The 15,146-nt window shown below is 47.3% G+C and overlaps 1 protein-coding gene across 3 annotated transcripts in view; it reads right to left on the bottom strand.

The window, feature by feature from the left end:
• Positions 1-15,146, bottom strand: part of CAMK1 (calcium/calmodulin dependent protein kinase I) — a 43,369-nt gene that overhangs the window by 12,417 nt on the left and 15,806 nt on the right. For all 3 annotated transcript variants that reach the window (XM_028719710.2, XM_028719709.2, XM_077925146.1), the window contains 3 exons: positions 13,404-13,535; positions 6,108-6,182; positions 5,798-5,936 (listed from right to left, as the gene is read on the bottom strand). In XM_028719710.2, the coding sequence (XP_028575543.2) occupies positions 5,798-5,936; positions 6,108-6,182; positions 13,404-13,535 (346 nt within the window). The remainder of the gene's footprint in view (positions 1-5,797; positions 5,937-6,107; positions 6,183-13,403; positions 13,536-15,146) is intronic.

The raw sequence follows: 15,146 nt of genomic DNA, 5'->3' as shown, positions 1-15,146 counted from the left end.
ATTCCAGACTAAGTGCTCTGACCTAAAATGAGGCTGCATTTTAAATTGTATTTTAACCCGTATTTTATCCCGTATTTTAATTAACCTTTTTCCCTTTTTCTATTACGTTTTATTGTAATTTTATTGGTGTTAGCCGCCCTGAGCCCAGTTCTGGCTGAGGAGGGTGGGGTATAAATAAAATATATATATATTATTTATTATTCTTTATTTAGTACAGAGCAGCATATGAGAAGCCACTTCATAGACTCACATTTGAGTGTGAAACGGTGCCAAGTTGCCATCTGAGAAAATTTGTCTTTTAGCAGAATACCACCCTTATTATAAATACCATCCTTATCTGTTTCCTTTGGGCATTCGGACCTGTTTTGCAGGTTGAAAAAATCTCAGCCTGTTTTGGTTCTGTGAGCTAATTCTTATCTAATCCTTTGTGGTTACATCCTTGTAGTTGTGCCAGCCATTGATATTTAAGTGCTATACAGGGATAGGGTTTGAAAGCCAAAAAACGTCATCCGTTTTGTAATCTCCCGTTCAAAGCAACTGCTACACAGCAAAGCCAGCCTTGCCCTGTGGAAAAGTCATCTGAGCTCTGTGCTATCGTTGGGTTTTTAAGTTAAGTTAGAACACCTTCTGTACTTCATTAGAACTCAGTGGCTGCTCAAGTGGTTGTATTGATTTATCCAGTACCCAGGACATCAGGTTTGGGGATAAAGTAAAGGTAAAGGTACCCCTGCCCGTATGGGCCAGTCTTGACAGACTCTGGGGTTGTGCGCCCATCTCACTCAAGAGGCCGGGGGCCAGCGCTGTCCGAAGACACTTCCGGGTCACGTGGCCAGCGTGACAAGCTGCATCTGGCAAGCCAGCGCAGCACACGGAACGCCGTTTACCTTCCCGCTGGTAAGCGGTCCCTATTTATCTACTTGCACCTGGGGGTGCTTTCGAACTGCTAGGTTGGCAGGCGCTGGGACCGAGCAGCGGGAGCGCACCCCGCCGCGGGGATTCGAACCGCCGACCTTTCGATTGGCAAGCCCTAGGCGCTGAGGCTTTTACCCACAGCGCCACCCGCGTCCCTGGGTTTGGGGATAGTTTCCCCCAAAATCTCAATTGGCCTAGAACACAGAGTTCATGATGCATATATGCTGAAATGGAAGCCAAAATCAAAATAGAAAGCTGAGAAGATGATGGCTGGAGGCAGTAATGCTTCTGAATAGCAGTTGTACAGAAGTACAGGATCAGGTTTAAGGTGCTGGTTTTAACCTTTAAAGCCCTATACGGCCTAGGACCCTCGTACCTACGGGACAGCCTCCCCTGGTATGTCCCATGGAGGAACTTACGATCTTCAAACAAAAACATCTTGGAGGTCCCAGGCCACAGAGAGGTTAGGCTGGCCTCAACCAGAGCCAGGGCTTTTTCGGCTGTGGCTCCGATCTGGTGGAACGCTCTGCCACAAGAGACTAGGGCCCTGCGGGACTTGACATCTTTCCGCAGGGCTTGCAAGACAGAGCTGTTCCACCAGGCCTTTGGCCAGGGCACAGCCTGACCCCCTCTCTCTTTCTGTAATCCTCATAGAACTCGAGCCCAATGGCTGCCATCAATTTGATTTGAATTAATTTTATAATGAAATGATTTTAGAATGTTGTATTATTTCATTGTTGTTAGCCGCTCTGAGCCCGGCTTCAGCTGGGGAGGGCGGGATATAAATAAAAAATTATTATTATTATTATTATTATTATTATTATTATTATTATTATCATCATTATTGGAAACTGCAGAAAGAAACAGTGCCTTTGTTAGTCTGGCTTATGGGTTTGCCACAGATATCTGGTTGGCCATGGTGAAGACAAGATGGTGGACAACATGGGCCATTGGCCTGATGCAGCGGGTTCTTCTTAAGCTCTTATAAGACATCTAAGTTTCAGTTCCAAAACCCATGCGCTAATCCAAGTGGGCAAGCAATGGGAGAAGCAAATGTTCACTTTGAGACATGTGAGGATGTGGTTGCAGCCATGGCCAAAAGAACACAGATGCATGGAATTCATCACCCAACAGGGGAAAAAATGGTTCTCAGTAGATCCGTACTAAGGCAGTAGAGGCCAACCAAATGTGACAAAGCAGTGTGCAAGCTTTCAAAGTTCTATCATCAATAAAAGGTAAAGGTACCCCTGCCCGTACAGGCCAGTCTTGACAGACTCTAGGGTTGTGCGCCCATCTCACTCAATAGGCCAAGGGCCAGCGCTGTCCGGAGACACTTCCGGGTCACGTGGCCAGCGTGACAAAGCTGCATCTGGCGAGCCAGCGCAGCACACGGAAACGCCGTTTACCTTCCCGCCAGTAAGCGGTCCCTATTTATCTACTTGCACCCGGGGGTGCTTTCGAACTGCTAGGTTGGCAGGTGCTGGGACCGAGCAACGGGAGCACACCCCGCCGCGGGGATTCGAACCGCCGACCTTTCAATCGGCAAGCCCTAGGCGCTGAGGCTTTTACCCACAGCGCCACCCGCGTCCCATCTATCATCAATAGCATGCACATAATAATAATAATAATAATAATAATAATAATAATAATAATATTTATACCCCACACTCCCCAGCCAGAGCCGGGCTCAGGGCGGCCAACACCAGTAAAATTACAGTAAAAACATACTAGGGGAAAAAAAAACACAATTTAAAATACAGGTTAAAATGCCATTTAAAATGCAGCCTCGTTTTAAAAGTAGCTCATAAATCAAAACCATAAGGGGAGGGAAACATAAGGGTCAGACTGATTCCAAACCAAAGGCCAGGCGGAACAGCTCCGTCTTACTACAGGAAAAAAGCAGCCCATCCATTTTCCCAAGACACAGAAACGTGCAAAACCGGAAAGTTTGCAATAAGGCAATTGGTCAAAATCTGCTGCACAGACTGGCAGAGGACTAGGAGAGGATACTAAATGAGATCAGTAATGGCAAAGCAGCTTCCATGAAAGTTGGCTTGTTGGGCACTGCTAGCCTTCCCTTGTGACACCATGCAGCCATTGGGCAGTACAGATGGTGTTCTAATGCACTCTTAGTTCATTTGGGGCATCAATGAGGCCCAGACAGGCATACTGCAAGAACTGAGCACGCACCCTAGAATTCTCCACAGGGCCTGCCCTACCATTAGGCGGAGTGTACGACAGAGTACAGCAAGGTGCTGGAGCACAGAGATGAACAGCCACCAAACTTGTTGCTCTTCCCTCTTTCGCTGAATGATCCAAGGAGTGCTATACTGGGAAAAATTGTTCTCTCTTTGTCCTGAGCCAGCCGAGGTGAAAAGAGCCATTCTCTCCTCCCCGCTCGCTAGCGGCAACAACATCCCGATTTGTATTTTTCATAGCTGGAGCTAGCAACAACATATGGTGGTTCAGCCTCAAAAGGCCAAAGAGCAAGAAAGGTCAGGAAGGAGACTTCCTCAATTGAGCCACGAACCGTGTTTGTGACCCCACTTCTGGAAGAAAACATGAAGCGAAACTGTGCCGTCCATTCCGTAAAATAAAATTAGGCGAACAGCAGTATGTTATGTACATATGTAAGCACACGGTTGCCAAGCTCACAGGGAAATCAAAACATATCCAAAAGAGCAATCAACTATTGGCAGAGTTTCATTCAAAACAGTGCCAGCCTAAATCATTGGGCTGCTATAGATGCCCAGGCCCAAAATTAAATGTGCCTGTGTTGCATTTTCTAGGCAATTTCCCACCCATATATTGAATTTGATGGTGTTGTGGTCACTGTTCCCAAGAGGGTCCTCCTTTGACTTGGAAAACCACCACACCCTGCACTCCCTTCCCATAGAATTCTTTCTACAGATTTAAAATCCATGGATTATAAATATCCAATTGTTTCTAATATTCCCACTGTGTCCTGTTCTCTTCTTAACACGGCACACTCTTAACTCACCCACCTTCAATTTGAGGCGTTCAGTATTGACCTAAAGAAGAATTCCCATTTTTATGTAAGTCTTTTTCCTTTGGGATTGTTCCTATGCTATTTTTGACTACTTGAACAGCTCTCCATTGTCTCTGCATGTTGATTATCAACTTGTATCCTGTCCTCAGCTTTGAGGGCTCAGAACCATTTCCACCACGACTACGGGACCAGTTATCCCAGAATTGGAACTTCTTTAAGGGACAAAATCAACATGTTGTGAGAGTAGTGGACTCTCCTAATGTTTTTCTCAGCAGACATTGAGAGTTTAACCCCACCTTCCCACAACAATTCTCTGGTACAAAAATCACTCTTTCCACATAGCTTCCTGAAGTTGCTCTTGAACACAGGGCCCAGACTGTGTGTGTGTTGTGGGGTGTTGTATTCTGAAATGTGTCACTGACAAAATAACAGTGCACTTCCAGTGGATTTATACCGGACCATCCACACATCATCCTGCTTTGTAAATTGTTATGCAACGCTTCCCTGGCATTACCACGCTATTGCCATCTGGAGGGGCAATCCTGTGCTATGGGGCAAGAAAAGAGGGAAAGAATAAAGCCCAGGAAATTTGTGGCATAAGAAGTTACAGGATATCAGCAGGACGTTACGGGACACACGCCGACAGGAAATGAAGTGTTATGTCTGCCCCAAAATGTTTACAGGCAGGTAATAACAGTATTGAAAGCAAGATCATATTTAACCGCCCCAAAATCTGCAGAATAAGAAGAGGCTCACAGGGTGAAATGCAGACAGGCACAATAAATGAATGTCCACTCGCTCCTCCACAGCTATGAGAACTTTGTGGGGAGAAGGAATGATTTGCATCAATGAATGGCGGTGGGGAAGAAGGCTATAATCTCCCTCCTCTTCATTGCAGCCCCAATTCAGTTTCCCGCCCTTGCCTCCAAGGCTGCTTTCAAGGGACAGGAAAGAGATCTAATCAAAAACTACATGTTGTTTAGGTCTTAAACCACAAGACAATGGCGGAAGTAAGCTCTTAATACTTGACTGGTAAATACAAAAGCTGTATTTCTAGTTTAAGGTAAAGGTAAAGGGACCCCAGACCATCAGGTCCAGTCGTGGACAACTCTGGGGTTGTGCACTCATCTTGCTTTATTGGCCGAGGGAGCCGGCGTACAGTGTACATGTGGCCAGCAGGACTAACCAGCATGGCGAACCAGAGCAGCGCATGGAAACGCCGTTTACCTTCCCACCGGAGTGGTACCTATTTATCTACTTGCACTTTGATGTGCTTTCAAATTGTTAGGTTGGCAGGAGCAGGGACTGAGCAACGGGAGCTCACCCCGTCGTGGGGATTTGAACCGCCGACCTTCTGATTGGCAAGCCCTAGGCTCTGTGGTTTAACCCACAGCACCACCCACGTCCTACAGCAGATTAGGGACCAGACTAGTCAAGATGCTATTCACCCCAACTAGCAAATGAATAGCAGGTATGGGGCGCCCCCTATCTTGGACTGAGGCTTTGGCAGGGGATAAGGGGGACTTTGGCCCCTGCTGTGATCCCAGTCCAGACTGGGCATGGGATGTGAGGAGGCAAACACAAGCTTTCCTTCCAACTCTTGGAGAGCGGGGCATGGGCCCCCCAATCTGAATTGGAGCAGCAGCAAGAGACAAAGGATTAAAGCCCCCCAAACTATGCCATAGCAAGGTCCTAGTCCAAGGACTGCAGCAGAGGGAAATTGCCAGCTATTTTTATTTTGGAAAGGCCACCCAAGCAACTGCTAAAAGGATGAATTGTCTAGTCCGGCCTTCAGCAAACAGACAGTTGTGCAAACGCACATCTTAACCCCGAGGCGGCTACGACAGAAATCCCCACACAGGTACATGCCCCTACCTTGAGGTCGCGGTGTACGATGCCCATGTCATGCAGGTATTTGACAGCGTCAAGGATCTGCCGGATGAGCTGGCTGGCATCTCGCTCCGTGTAAAACCCCTTCTCCACAATCCTGTCAAAGAGCTCCCCGCCTGAGACCCTACATTGGGGAGGCAAAACACAGGTGAGGTCTGCTTTCCTCAAGAGACCCCTTCAGGAAGAGGGTGGTCAGGGTAAGCTCTGCCCACAAGCTCCACCAATGCTGCCAGGCTCACACACACCCCCGGCCGCTGGTAGCTGGGACTCCTCTAATTCCCAGCCTTCAACTCACAGCTGCATGATGAGGTAGAGATGTCCTCCGCTCTCATAGATGTCATCCAGAGCCACAATATTGGGGTGCTTGATCCTGCAAGAGAAAGAGAAGCTCCTTCAGCAAGAGGTCCGTGGATTATCATCACTCTGCCTTGTTTAGCCTGAAAGGCTTGCTTTCTCAGCTTCTCTGTCAGGCAAGCCTATTTTCACAGACCCCATGGCAGAGGCAACTTATGCGTGGGGTTACTTTCCACCCTGCCCCACCCATAAGCGATATGAGCATGTGGGGAGCATCCTCTAAACCAGGCACAGGCAAACTCGGCCCTCCAGATGTTTTGAGACTACAACTCCCATCATCCCTAGCTAACAGGACCGGTGGTCAGGGATGGTGGGAATTGTAGTCGCAAAACACCCGGAGGGCCGAGTTTGCCTGTGCCAGCTCTAAACACCTGTTTTTACATGCTCTTTTTCTTTTATTTGGTCCCTTTGCCTCCAGATCACCAGAAAGGGGAAAGGAACAGCACATCCGAGCCCACTGCAATACAGCTTCTTGCCCAACAGCTGTTGAGCAGGGTAGCAGCGAGAGTTCCCTGCGCCAATCTGGATCATAAGAGTGTGTGTGTGTGTGTGTGTGTGTGTGTGTGTGTGTGGTTTTTTAAAAAGCATTTTAAACATTTATTTCTGGCCTTTGGCTCAGAGCCAGTGTGGTGTAGTGGTTAAGAGCAATAGACTCGTAATCTGGGGAACCGGGTTCGTGTCTCCGCTCCTCCACATGCAGCTGCTGGGTGACCTTGGGCCAGTCACACTTCTCTGAAGTCTCTCAGCCCCACTCACCTCACAGAGTGTTTGTTGTGGGGGAGGAAGGGAAAGGAGAATGTTTGCTGCTTGGAGACTCCTTAGGGTAGTGATAAAGCAGGATATCAAATCCAAACTCTTCTTCTTCTACTGACATCCTCTTCGGGCTCTGGGGAGGGTCTCCTTGCGAGCCACAAGAACTTTCCAGCTCTCTCCCACCACTTCCAAGTTTGAGACGGATTATTTATTTATTTCTTGGTGGTGTATGCAGTTGCACACAAATAAAACATAGGCAAGTGGGGAGTTGCCTGTACCTTCGTTTCAAAACCAAGGAGGTGGGGGCGCAGGTGGCAACTCCCACCCATTTTATTCCTAGCGTTGGCCACAACCAGCACCGGCTGTGCAACATCCTTTCTCCTGAGGGTCCCCACTGTACAACTTGGATGGGGTACTTTTGACCCTCCATATGTTGCTGGACTCCAACTTCCACCAGTCCCAGAGTGCACAGCCAATGGTCAGGGATGATAGGAATTGTAGTCCAGCAATATTGGGAGGCCAAACAGAGGTTTCCTCATGCTGCCTGAGAGGAACAGGCTGACAAGCTACTTTAAAAGAGAGAGAAACAGAGAGATAATGTCCCGGTGATAAGCTAGTTGCTGTGCGACAGAGCTATGCAACAAACAATCCCCAGAATCAAATCTTGCCTCTGCTGTGAACCCAACAGGTGCCCTTAAGCAAACTACTGCTCTCAGCCTCAGGCCATTGCCCCACAAATACACACACACACACACACACACACACACACACACACACACACACACATCTACAATAAGGGAATAATAGCAAAATCTACATTGCAGGGTTGTTGTAAGAATTCCCGAGCTAATGTATGTGAAGTACTTGACTGAAGAAACGTATGGGAAGGGTCAAATAAATGCTATATACAGTGGTACCTCGGGTTAAGTACTTAATTCGTTCCGGAGGTCTGTTCTTAACCTGAAGCACCACTTTAGCTAATGGGGCCTCCTGCTGCTGCCGCGCCGCCAGAGCACGATTTCTGTTCTCACCCTGAAGCAAAGTTCTTAACCCGAGATACTATTTCTGGGTTAGCGGAGTCTGTAACCCGAAGCGTACGTAACCTGAAGTGTATGTAACCCGAGGTACCACTGTGTATATATTACATACTGGGAAGAATGAGCACACAAGCCAGAAACAGCTATTTAAATATATACGAAAGAAAGAAAGAAAGAAAGAAAGAAAGAAAGAAAGAAAGAAAGAAAGAAAGAAAGAAAGAAAGAAAGAAAGAAGTATTATATTTTTTAAGAAACGCAGGGTGTTGCCACGCAGGCCAGTTTGCAGGCATTAGGTGGAGCTTTGTTTTGAAGAGGGCTTAAAATGAGTGGTTCGGCTTCAAAAGATTTAAAAAACAAATAATTTTGTAAAGGTACCGATCTGTGTCACTCACTTGTGATGTCACTGGTAGTAGTCAAGAAGAACCTATAGGAGGGGAGACTCATGAAAATTCATAGGGGATTGTGGGTGAGCTGCCCATTTAAATGTGCAGCCATTGTTTTTGGTGACAAAGGAAAGCCACGTCCTCCTTCACTGCTGAAATAATAATCTATAGCAATTTGGTATAAAAGAAAGAAAGAAAGAGGAGGTGGAATTCAACATAGCGGTAAGTGGGGTTTACAAGCATAGAACAAGGTCCATTAGTTCAATGAGAATTCCTTCCCTTCCAGGCAATACCTAAACCTACTCAGGGGTTCACCCCATAGAGCAGCTTTAGGGGGGGGGCACAAAAGGGGAGGAGGGGCAGGGATTCCTGTTGTGCAAGCAGACCTCTTTCCTTGCACACAAAAGCTTGGATGAATCCCACCCAGAGGAAAATAATGAAAGGAAGCCAGTAATCGAAGCCTCCCAACATCACAGACACAGGGGCAGAAGCCAACATTAAGGCAGCAATTAAAGGAAAGGGGCGCGGGTGGCACTGTGGGTTAAACCACAGAGCCTAGGACTTGCCGATCAGAAGGACGGCGGTTCAAATCCCCACACAGGGTGAGCTCCCGTTGCTAGGTCCCTGCTCCTGCCCACCTAGCAGTTCGAAAGCACGCCAAAGTGCAAGTAGATAAATAGGTACCACTCTGGCGGGAAGGTAAATGGCGTTTCCGTGCGCTGCTCTGGTTCACCAGAAGCGGCTTAGTCATGCTGGCCACATGACCCAGAAGCTGTACGCCGGCTCCCTCGGCCAATAAAGCGAGATGAGCGCCACAACCCCAGAGTCGGCCACGACTGGACATAATGGTCAAGGGTCCCTTTACCTTTACCTTTAAAGGACAAGGGAAAGTCATCAGTGATCCCACTGCCGTGCTCAAGAGGAAGTAGCGAACATAGTAGCAGAAGTGGTCAGCAGGAAGCTTTCAATTAAAGTCACCCCAAAAAGGCTCAACAGCACTGGATAGGCTGTTGCTGGAGTTTTTGCTCTATATATACTATATTTGTCCTAGTATTTAAAAACAAAACAAGTCTGAAGAAAAGAAAAAAGTAAGCCATGGGACTGCAATAATTGGGGAATGATGTCATCTGGATCCTCCATAAAAAGTGAATGAACAAAGGGTAGCAATTCCAGGCTAACTCCGGAAGCAACCTTAACACCCAGATCATATTCTAGAGCTGATTTTTATTAGTAGGAGACGGTCACTTTTTATGTGTACAGAAGCTCTTTCCTTTAACCTCACCTCTTCCCTACCCTTTTGCCTTAAGCAGAAGAGTCACTATTGAAACGGGTTCCTTGAGAAATCACTCACTAGTTCCTGGAAAATACAGTGGTACCTCAGGTTAAGTACTTAATTCGTTCTGGAGTTCCGTAATTAACCTGAAACTGTTCTTAACCTGAAGCACCACTTTAGCTAACGGGGCCTCTGAGTACAGGGGTGGAGAACCGAGTACAGTGGTACCTCAGGTTAAGAACTTAATTTGTCTGGAGTTCCGTAATTAACCTGAAACTGTTCTTAACCTGAAGCACCACTTTAGCTAACGGGGCCTCTGAGTACAGGGGTGGAGAACCGAGTACAGTGGTACCTCAGGTTAAGAACTTAATTTGTCTGGAGTTCCGTAATTAACCTGAAACTGTTCTTAACCTGAAGCACCACTTTAGCTAATGGGGCCTCCTGTTGCCACCGGGCCGCCGGAGCACGATTTCTGTTCTCATCCTGAAGCAAAGTTCTTAACCCGAGGTACTATTTCTGGGTTAGCGGAGTCTGTAACCTGAAGCGTATGTAACCTGAAGCGTATGCAATCCGAGGTACCACTGTACTTCCTTTGAGTGAGCGTCCCACTTCCCAGTTTCAATGGTCCACATTATGGTCATTGATGTTGGGCTGGTTGGGAGAACCTGCCTTCGTTTTGTTGGACCTGACACCCCAGAACTCACAGCTTTGGACCCAGAAACCCTGTGGCCCAGGGTTGTTGCTAAGGCACAAATTTGCATATAATTTTTATGTGCTCATGTATATGTATAATATAATAATAGAATGGCAGATAGCTGGGGGTCTCACGAGCATCGTGCCCTGCATTATATGCCCATCAACTCCAGCCAGAATGGCAAATGGTCAAGGATGATGGGCGGTGGAGTTCAGTCACATGTGGAGGGTACAGTGGTACCTCAGGTTACGTATGCTTCAGGTTACGTACGCTTCAGGTTACAGACTCCGCTAACCCAGAAATAGTACCTCGGGTTAAGAACTTTGCTTCGGGATGAGAAGAGAAATCGAGCAGCAACGGCGTGGCAGCAGTGGGAGGCCCCATTAGCTAAAGTGGTGCTTCAGGTTAAGAACAGTTTCAGGTTAAGAACGGACCTCCAGAACAAATTAAGTTCTTAACCAGAGGTACCACTGTACTCAGTTCTCCACCCCTGTACTCAGAGGATGGGAAGTGCAGGTTCCAACTCTGTAATGGGAGACTCCAGATGTGGCAGCCACTTCTCCTGAATTTCCCTCTCCAATGCTCGTGACAGAGGTCATAGATTAGTTGCCCTCGCTGAACATGAGAGAGTCACAGGAACGAAAACGTGGCATGCTCCGGGCACAAGGAGACACTGTGCAGTGCCAACCAGCACTATTTTCAGAAAGGCTGATATCCTAGGCCCAGATATCAGTTGTAGGAAATTATGCGCCCATGTAGATGAAGCAAAGAGCTGTTGACATGTGATCAGGCTGGCAGGCCACATGTATGAGGGGAGAGATTCCCTGCACATAGGGCGCATTCATGCGCAGACCTCTCTGCAGCTGAACTCACACAAACCAAGGCAAGCAGCATTAATTACTCCCATTGAGGTCATATTCAGATGAGCACTCACCTTATTTTTTGCCAACAAACTTGGCTCACAATCTCACTGGGCTCCTTCATTTTCAGCAGGCAGCAGCTATACCTTTTCAACCCTACCTATGCAGCCAGAACAGCTGGAAAGTTGCTTTTTTTTTTAATGGAAAAATTTGGGATCCTGAATTCCAAGCCCAATACCAACATTCATTGCTTTTGCAGGACAAACAGTGGTAGCTCGGTTTTCGAATGTCTCCGCTGACAAACGTTTTGCTTTTCGAATGCCGTAAACGCCGGAAGGAAATGCTTCCGTTTTCAAACAAGCCTCGGAAGTCGAAGATGCCACGCGCTTTCTGTATTGAGTTTTCCGAATTCAGGCTTCTGTATTGAGTTTTCAGATGTTTCAGAACTCGAACTGTCTTCCAGAATGGATTACGTTCAAAAACTCAGGTACCACTGTATATACATTTTGCAAGAGCAAAGCAAATCCCGAGTTGTGCATGGCTGTGCATGACATTCAGAAATATGAAAAGTGTTGTGTTGGCACATGAAAACGGGACACGGATAAGCTGTAGTCCCTTCCATGCATCTAAGGCAGCTCCTTAGATTCAAGTTGCACTGGCTCCCAGTGGAGTAAAGGGTCAGGTTTAAGGTGCTGGTTTTGACCTTTAAAGCCCTATGCGGCCTAGGACCCACGTACCTACGGGACCGCCTCTTCTGGCATGCCCCACGGAGAACCTTAAGGTCCACAAATGACAACACTTTGGAGGTCCTGAGTCTCAAAGGAGGTTAGATTGGTCTCAACTAGGCCAGGGCCTTTTCAGCACTGGCCCCGACTTGGTGGAACACTCTGTCACAAGAGACCAGAGCCCTGTGGGATTTGACATCTTTCCACAGGGCCTGCAAGACGGAGCTGTTCCGCCTGGCCTTTGGCTTGGACTCACTCTGACCCCTTATATAGGATTTGGTATATAAATTTTCCCTTGGCTTTTTTGCTGGCCCATGTAGGACCAGCATGGATAGCTGGCTCGGGTGAATATCTGATGTTTCTATGGTCTTGATTTATGAGCTACTACTAAAATGAGGCTGCATTTCAAGCTGTATTTTAAGCCATATTTTAATTAACTGTTTTCTTTTTTCTTTTTTTCTATTACGTTTTATTATAATTTATATTTGGTGTTAGCCATCCTGAGCCTGGCCCTCGCCAGGGAGGGTGGGGTAGAAATATATTATTATTTCTATTATTAATATTATTATTATTATTAGGGTGCTGTATGAAAGCATAAAGAAAACTTTGGGTTTATTCCTCATGGCCAACAAAGCCATTCTAAGCATAGGTTTTACAAGTGGCCGAGCTGCAGACAAGAAGGTAACACCAACCCTGTTATGTATTGAAGTTCTCACCCTGGCCACCAGGGGTATCGTGTATATAGTTTTCACTCAGGTCCACGTCAGTTAATTTAGGCAATAAACCCTGGGTTGTTGTTGTTACAATGTTGACAGCCGGCTGCCTATAAAAGCAGGCTGGCTGAGCTGTTTGCTGTTCAGTTCAGTTCCAGCTTACAGTGGTACCTCGGGTTAAGTACTTAATTCGTTCCGGAGGTCCGTTCTTAACCTGAAACTGTTCTTAATCTGAAGCACCACTTTAGCTAATGGGGCCTCCTGCTGCCGCCGGAGCACGATTTCTGTTCTCATCCTGAAGCAAAGTTCTTAACCTGAAGCACTATTTCAGGTTAGCAGAGTCTGTAACCTGAAGCGTATGTAACCTGAAGCGTATGTAACCCGAGGTACCACTGTACTTATAAAGAACTAGCCCTTGCTAGCTCATACTGGCATTGACACTTGGAGAAGGAGCAAGAAGGAAGCAAAGCCTGCGAGGAAGTCATGTGGTCTACCAACATGTAGCTACTAAAAGAACAGGAATAAAGGAGAAGGAAGAACAAGTTGCCTTTCTGTCTATCACCCCACCCCCACTAGTTCAGGTAGCTTATTGCAAGCGCCATTGCTTTGTTCTCAACGCCGCGCAAGCATGCCCTGGGGATGTGGGAGTAAGCAGGGATGGGATGGCTGCTTCCACCTTGCTCTGCTTTCCAGGGGCTGTTGGACGGGGTCACTGGACCAGAGTGGAGGACTTTTGGTTTGACCCAGCAGTGGCTGTTCTCAAAGGGAGGGGTGGGGGACGAGAGGGAGCGCCACTCACTTGTGTAGCACAGCTATCTCATTCTCGATGCTGCTCTCCTTCCCTTCCAACACCTTTTTTGCGATGCACTTGATGGCTACCAGCTTCTGAGTCGACTTCTCTTCGGCCAGGACCACCTCGGAGAAGGCACCTCTGGAAAACAGAAGGGGAGGGGAGGGAAATGAGACAGCGGAGCAGGCCAGCCCAGCCCAGCAGGCCTGTCCCATTCTTAGCCAGGTATGCAGATCCCTTGGTTCAGAGGGCCTGGCGGTTTCAAGGCCATTTTATAGAAGACACTCTCCAGTAGGTACAGGTGTCTATCAACAGGGGTGGCCGAAAGGTGATTATTGGGGTACACATGCCCACTTCCTTATTTATCGTTTTCATTCGGGGTCAGCACACGTTTATGCTGTGTACCGCCCAGAGATCTTCGGATGAAGGGTACAGTCATACCTCATGTTACGTCCGCTTCATGTTACGTTCTTTCAGATTATGTCCTGCGGCGACCCGGAAGTACTGGAAAGGGTTACTTCCGGGTTTTGCCACTCACGCATGTGCAGAAGCGCAAAAATGACGTCATGCACAGAAGCGGCAAATCGCAACCCGTGCATGCACAGACGTGTCGCTGCAGGTTGCGCTCTTTTCATGTTGCGAACGGGCCTCTGGAACGGATCCCCTTCGCAACCAGAGGTACCACTGTAGTATACAAATTTTATAAATAAAAATAATAAAGTCAAGTGTTTTGGCTGGGAGAAATGACTGCGGATCTTGAAGAGTCACCCCCCCCCCGTCATGATGCAGCAGACCCAAGCTTATTTCGGAATTCAGGGTGTGGCGTTTACCTCCTAGGTGGGTCATAAGGAAAGGGTTAAAATGAGTGTGATGTGATTGGCCAGTGGAAGCTGATAGGAGGAGTTAGGGTTAGAGGGGGAGTTGTGTGAAAGTCAGTTGAGAGTTGGGAGTTGAAGAAGGAAGAGGGAGGATCTACTGTATTTTTTGCTCTATAAGAATCACTTTTTCCCTCCTAAAAAGTAAGGGGAAATGTGTGTGCGTCTTATGGAGCGAATGCAGGCTGCGCAGCTATCCCAGAAGCCAGAACAACAAGAAGGATCGCTGCTTTTGCTGCGCAGTGTTGTTCTGGCTTCTGAGATTCAGAATATATTTTTTCTTGTTTTCCTCCTCCAAAAACTAGGTGCGTCTTAAGGTCTGGTGCGTCTTATAGAGCGAAAAATACGGTAAGTCTGTGGGTTGGTCAAGTTGTGTGGTGAGAGAGTGAGAGGAACTGTTAGGTGGAGTCAGATAGATAGTTAGTTGGGATAATCAGCTTGAAGTTGTTAGGAACGAATAAGACAGTTAAGGAACTAAGATGAAGAAACCGCCAAGAAAAATTAACTGAAACCATAAGCTTGTTCATGCCTATAAAATAAACTTGATTATTTGTTAATGTTACCAACTGACTGGACTCCCGTGTGTCCCCGTGAGGAGAAGCGGGTTGGTGGCAGCGAAGAACGCAATGACAGTGGTGGCACAGGGTCAATAGACCGTCAAACATACGGGGGCCCTGTGTGATCGCCACACAGGGGCATATAGTTCCTTACATTTTCTGACTGAGATGTGTTTTAAAGCCACGTGCAAAATAAGGAACTTGGAAGCAACTTCAACGTCGTGCACAGGAATACGGCATGGATGGAACTCCAGACAGCGAAAGCTATGGGGTGAAGCCAACCCATAAACACAGAGGGGGCGTGGGGGTGTGCAGGCAAG

This window comes from Podarcis muralis, chromosome 2 (genome assembly GCF_964188315.1).
Source record: "Podarcis muralis chromosome 2, rPodMur119.hap1.1, whole genome shotgun sequence".
In the NCBI taxonomy this organism is placed as follows: Eukaryota; Metazoa; Chordata; class Lepidosauria; order Squamata; family Lacertidae; genus Podarcis; species Podarcis muralis.
This window is presented reverse-complemented; position numbering and strand designations above follow the sequence as displayed.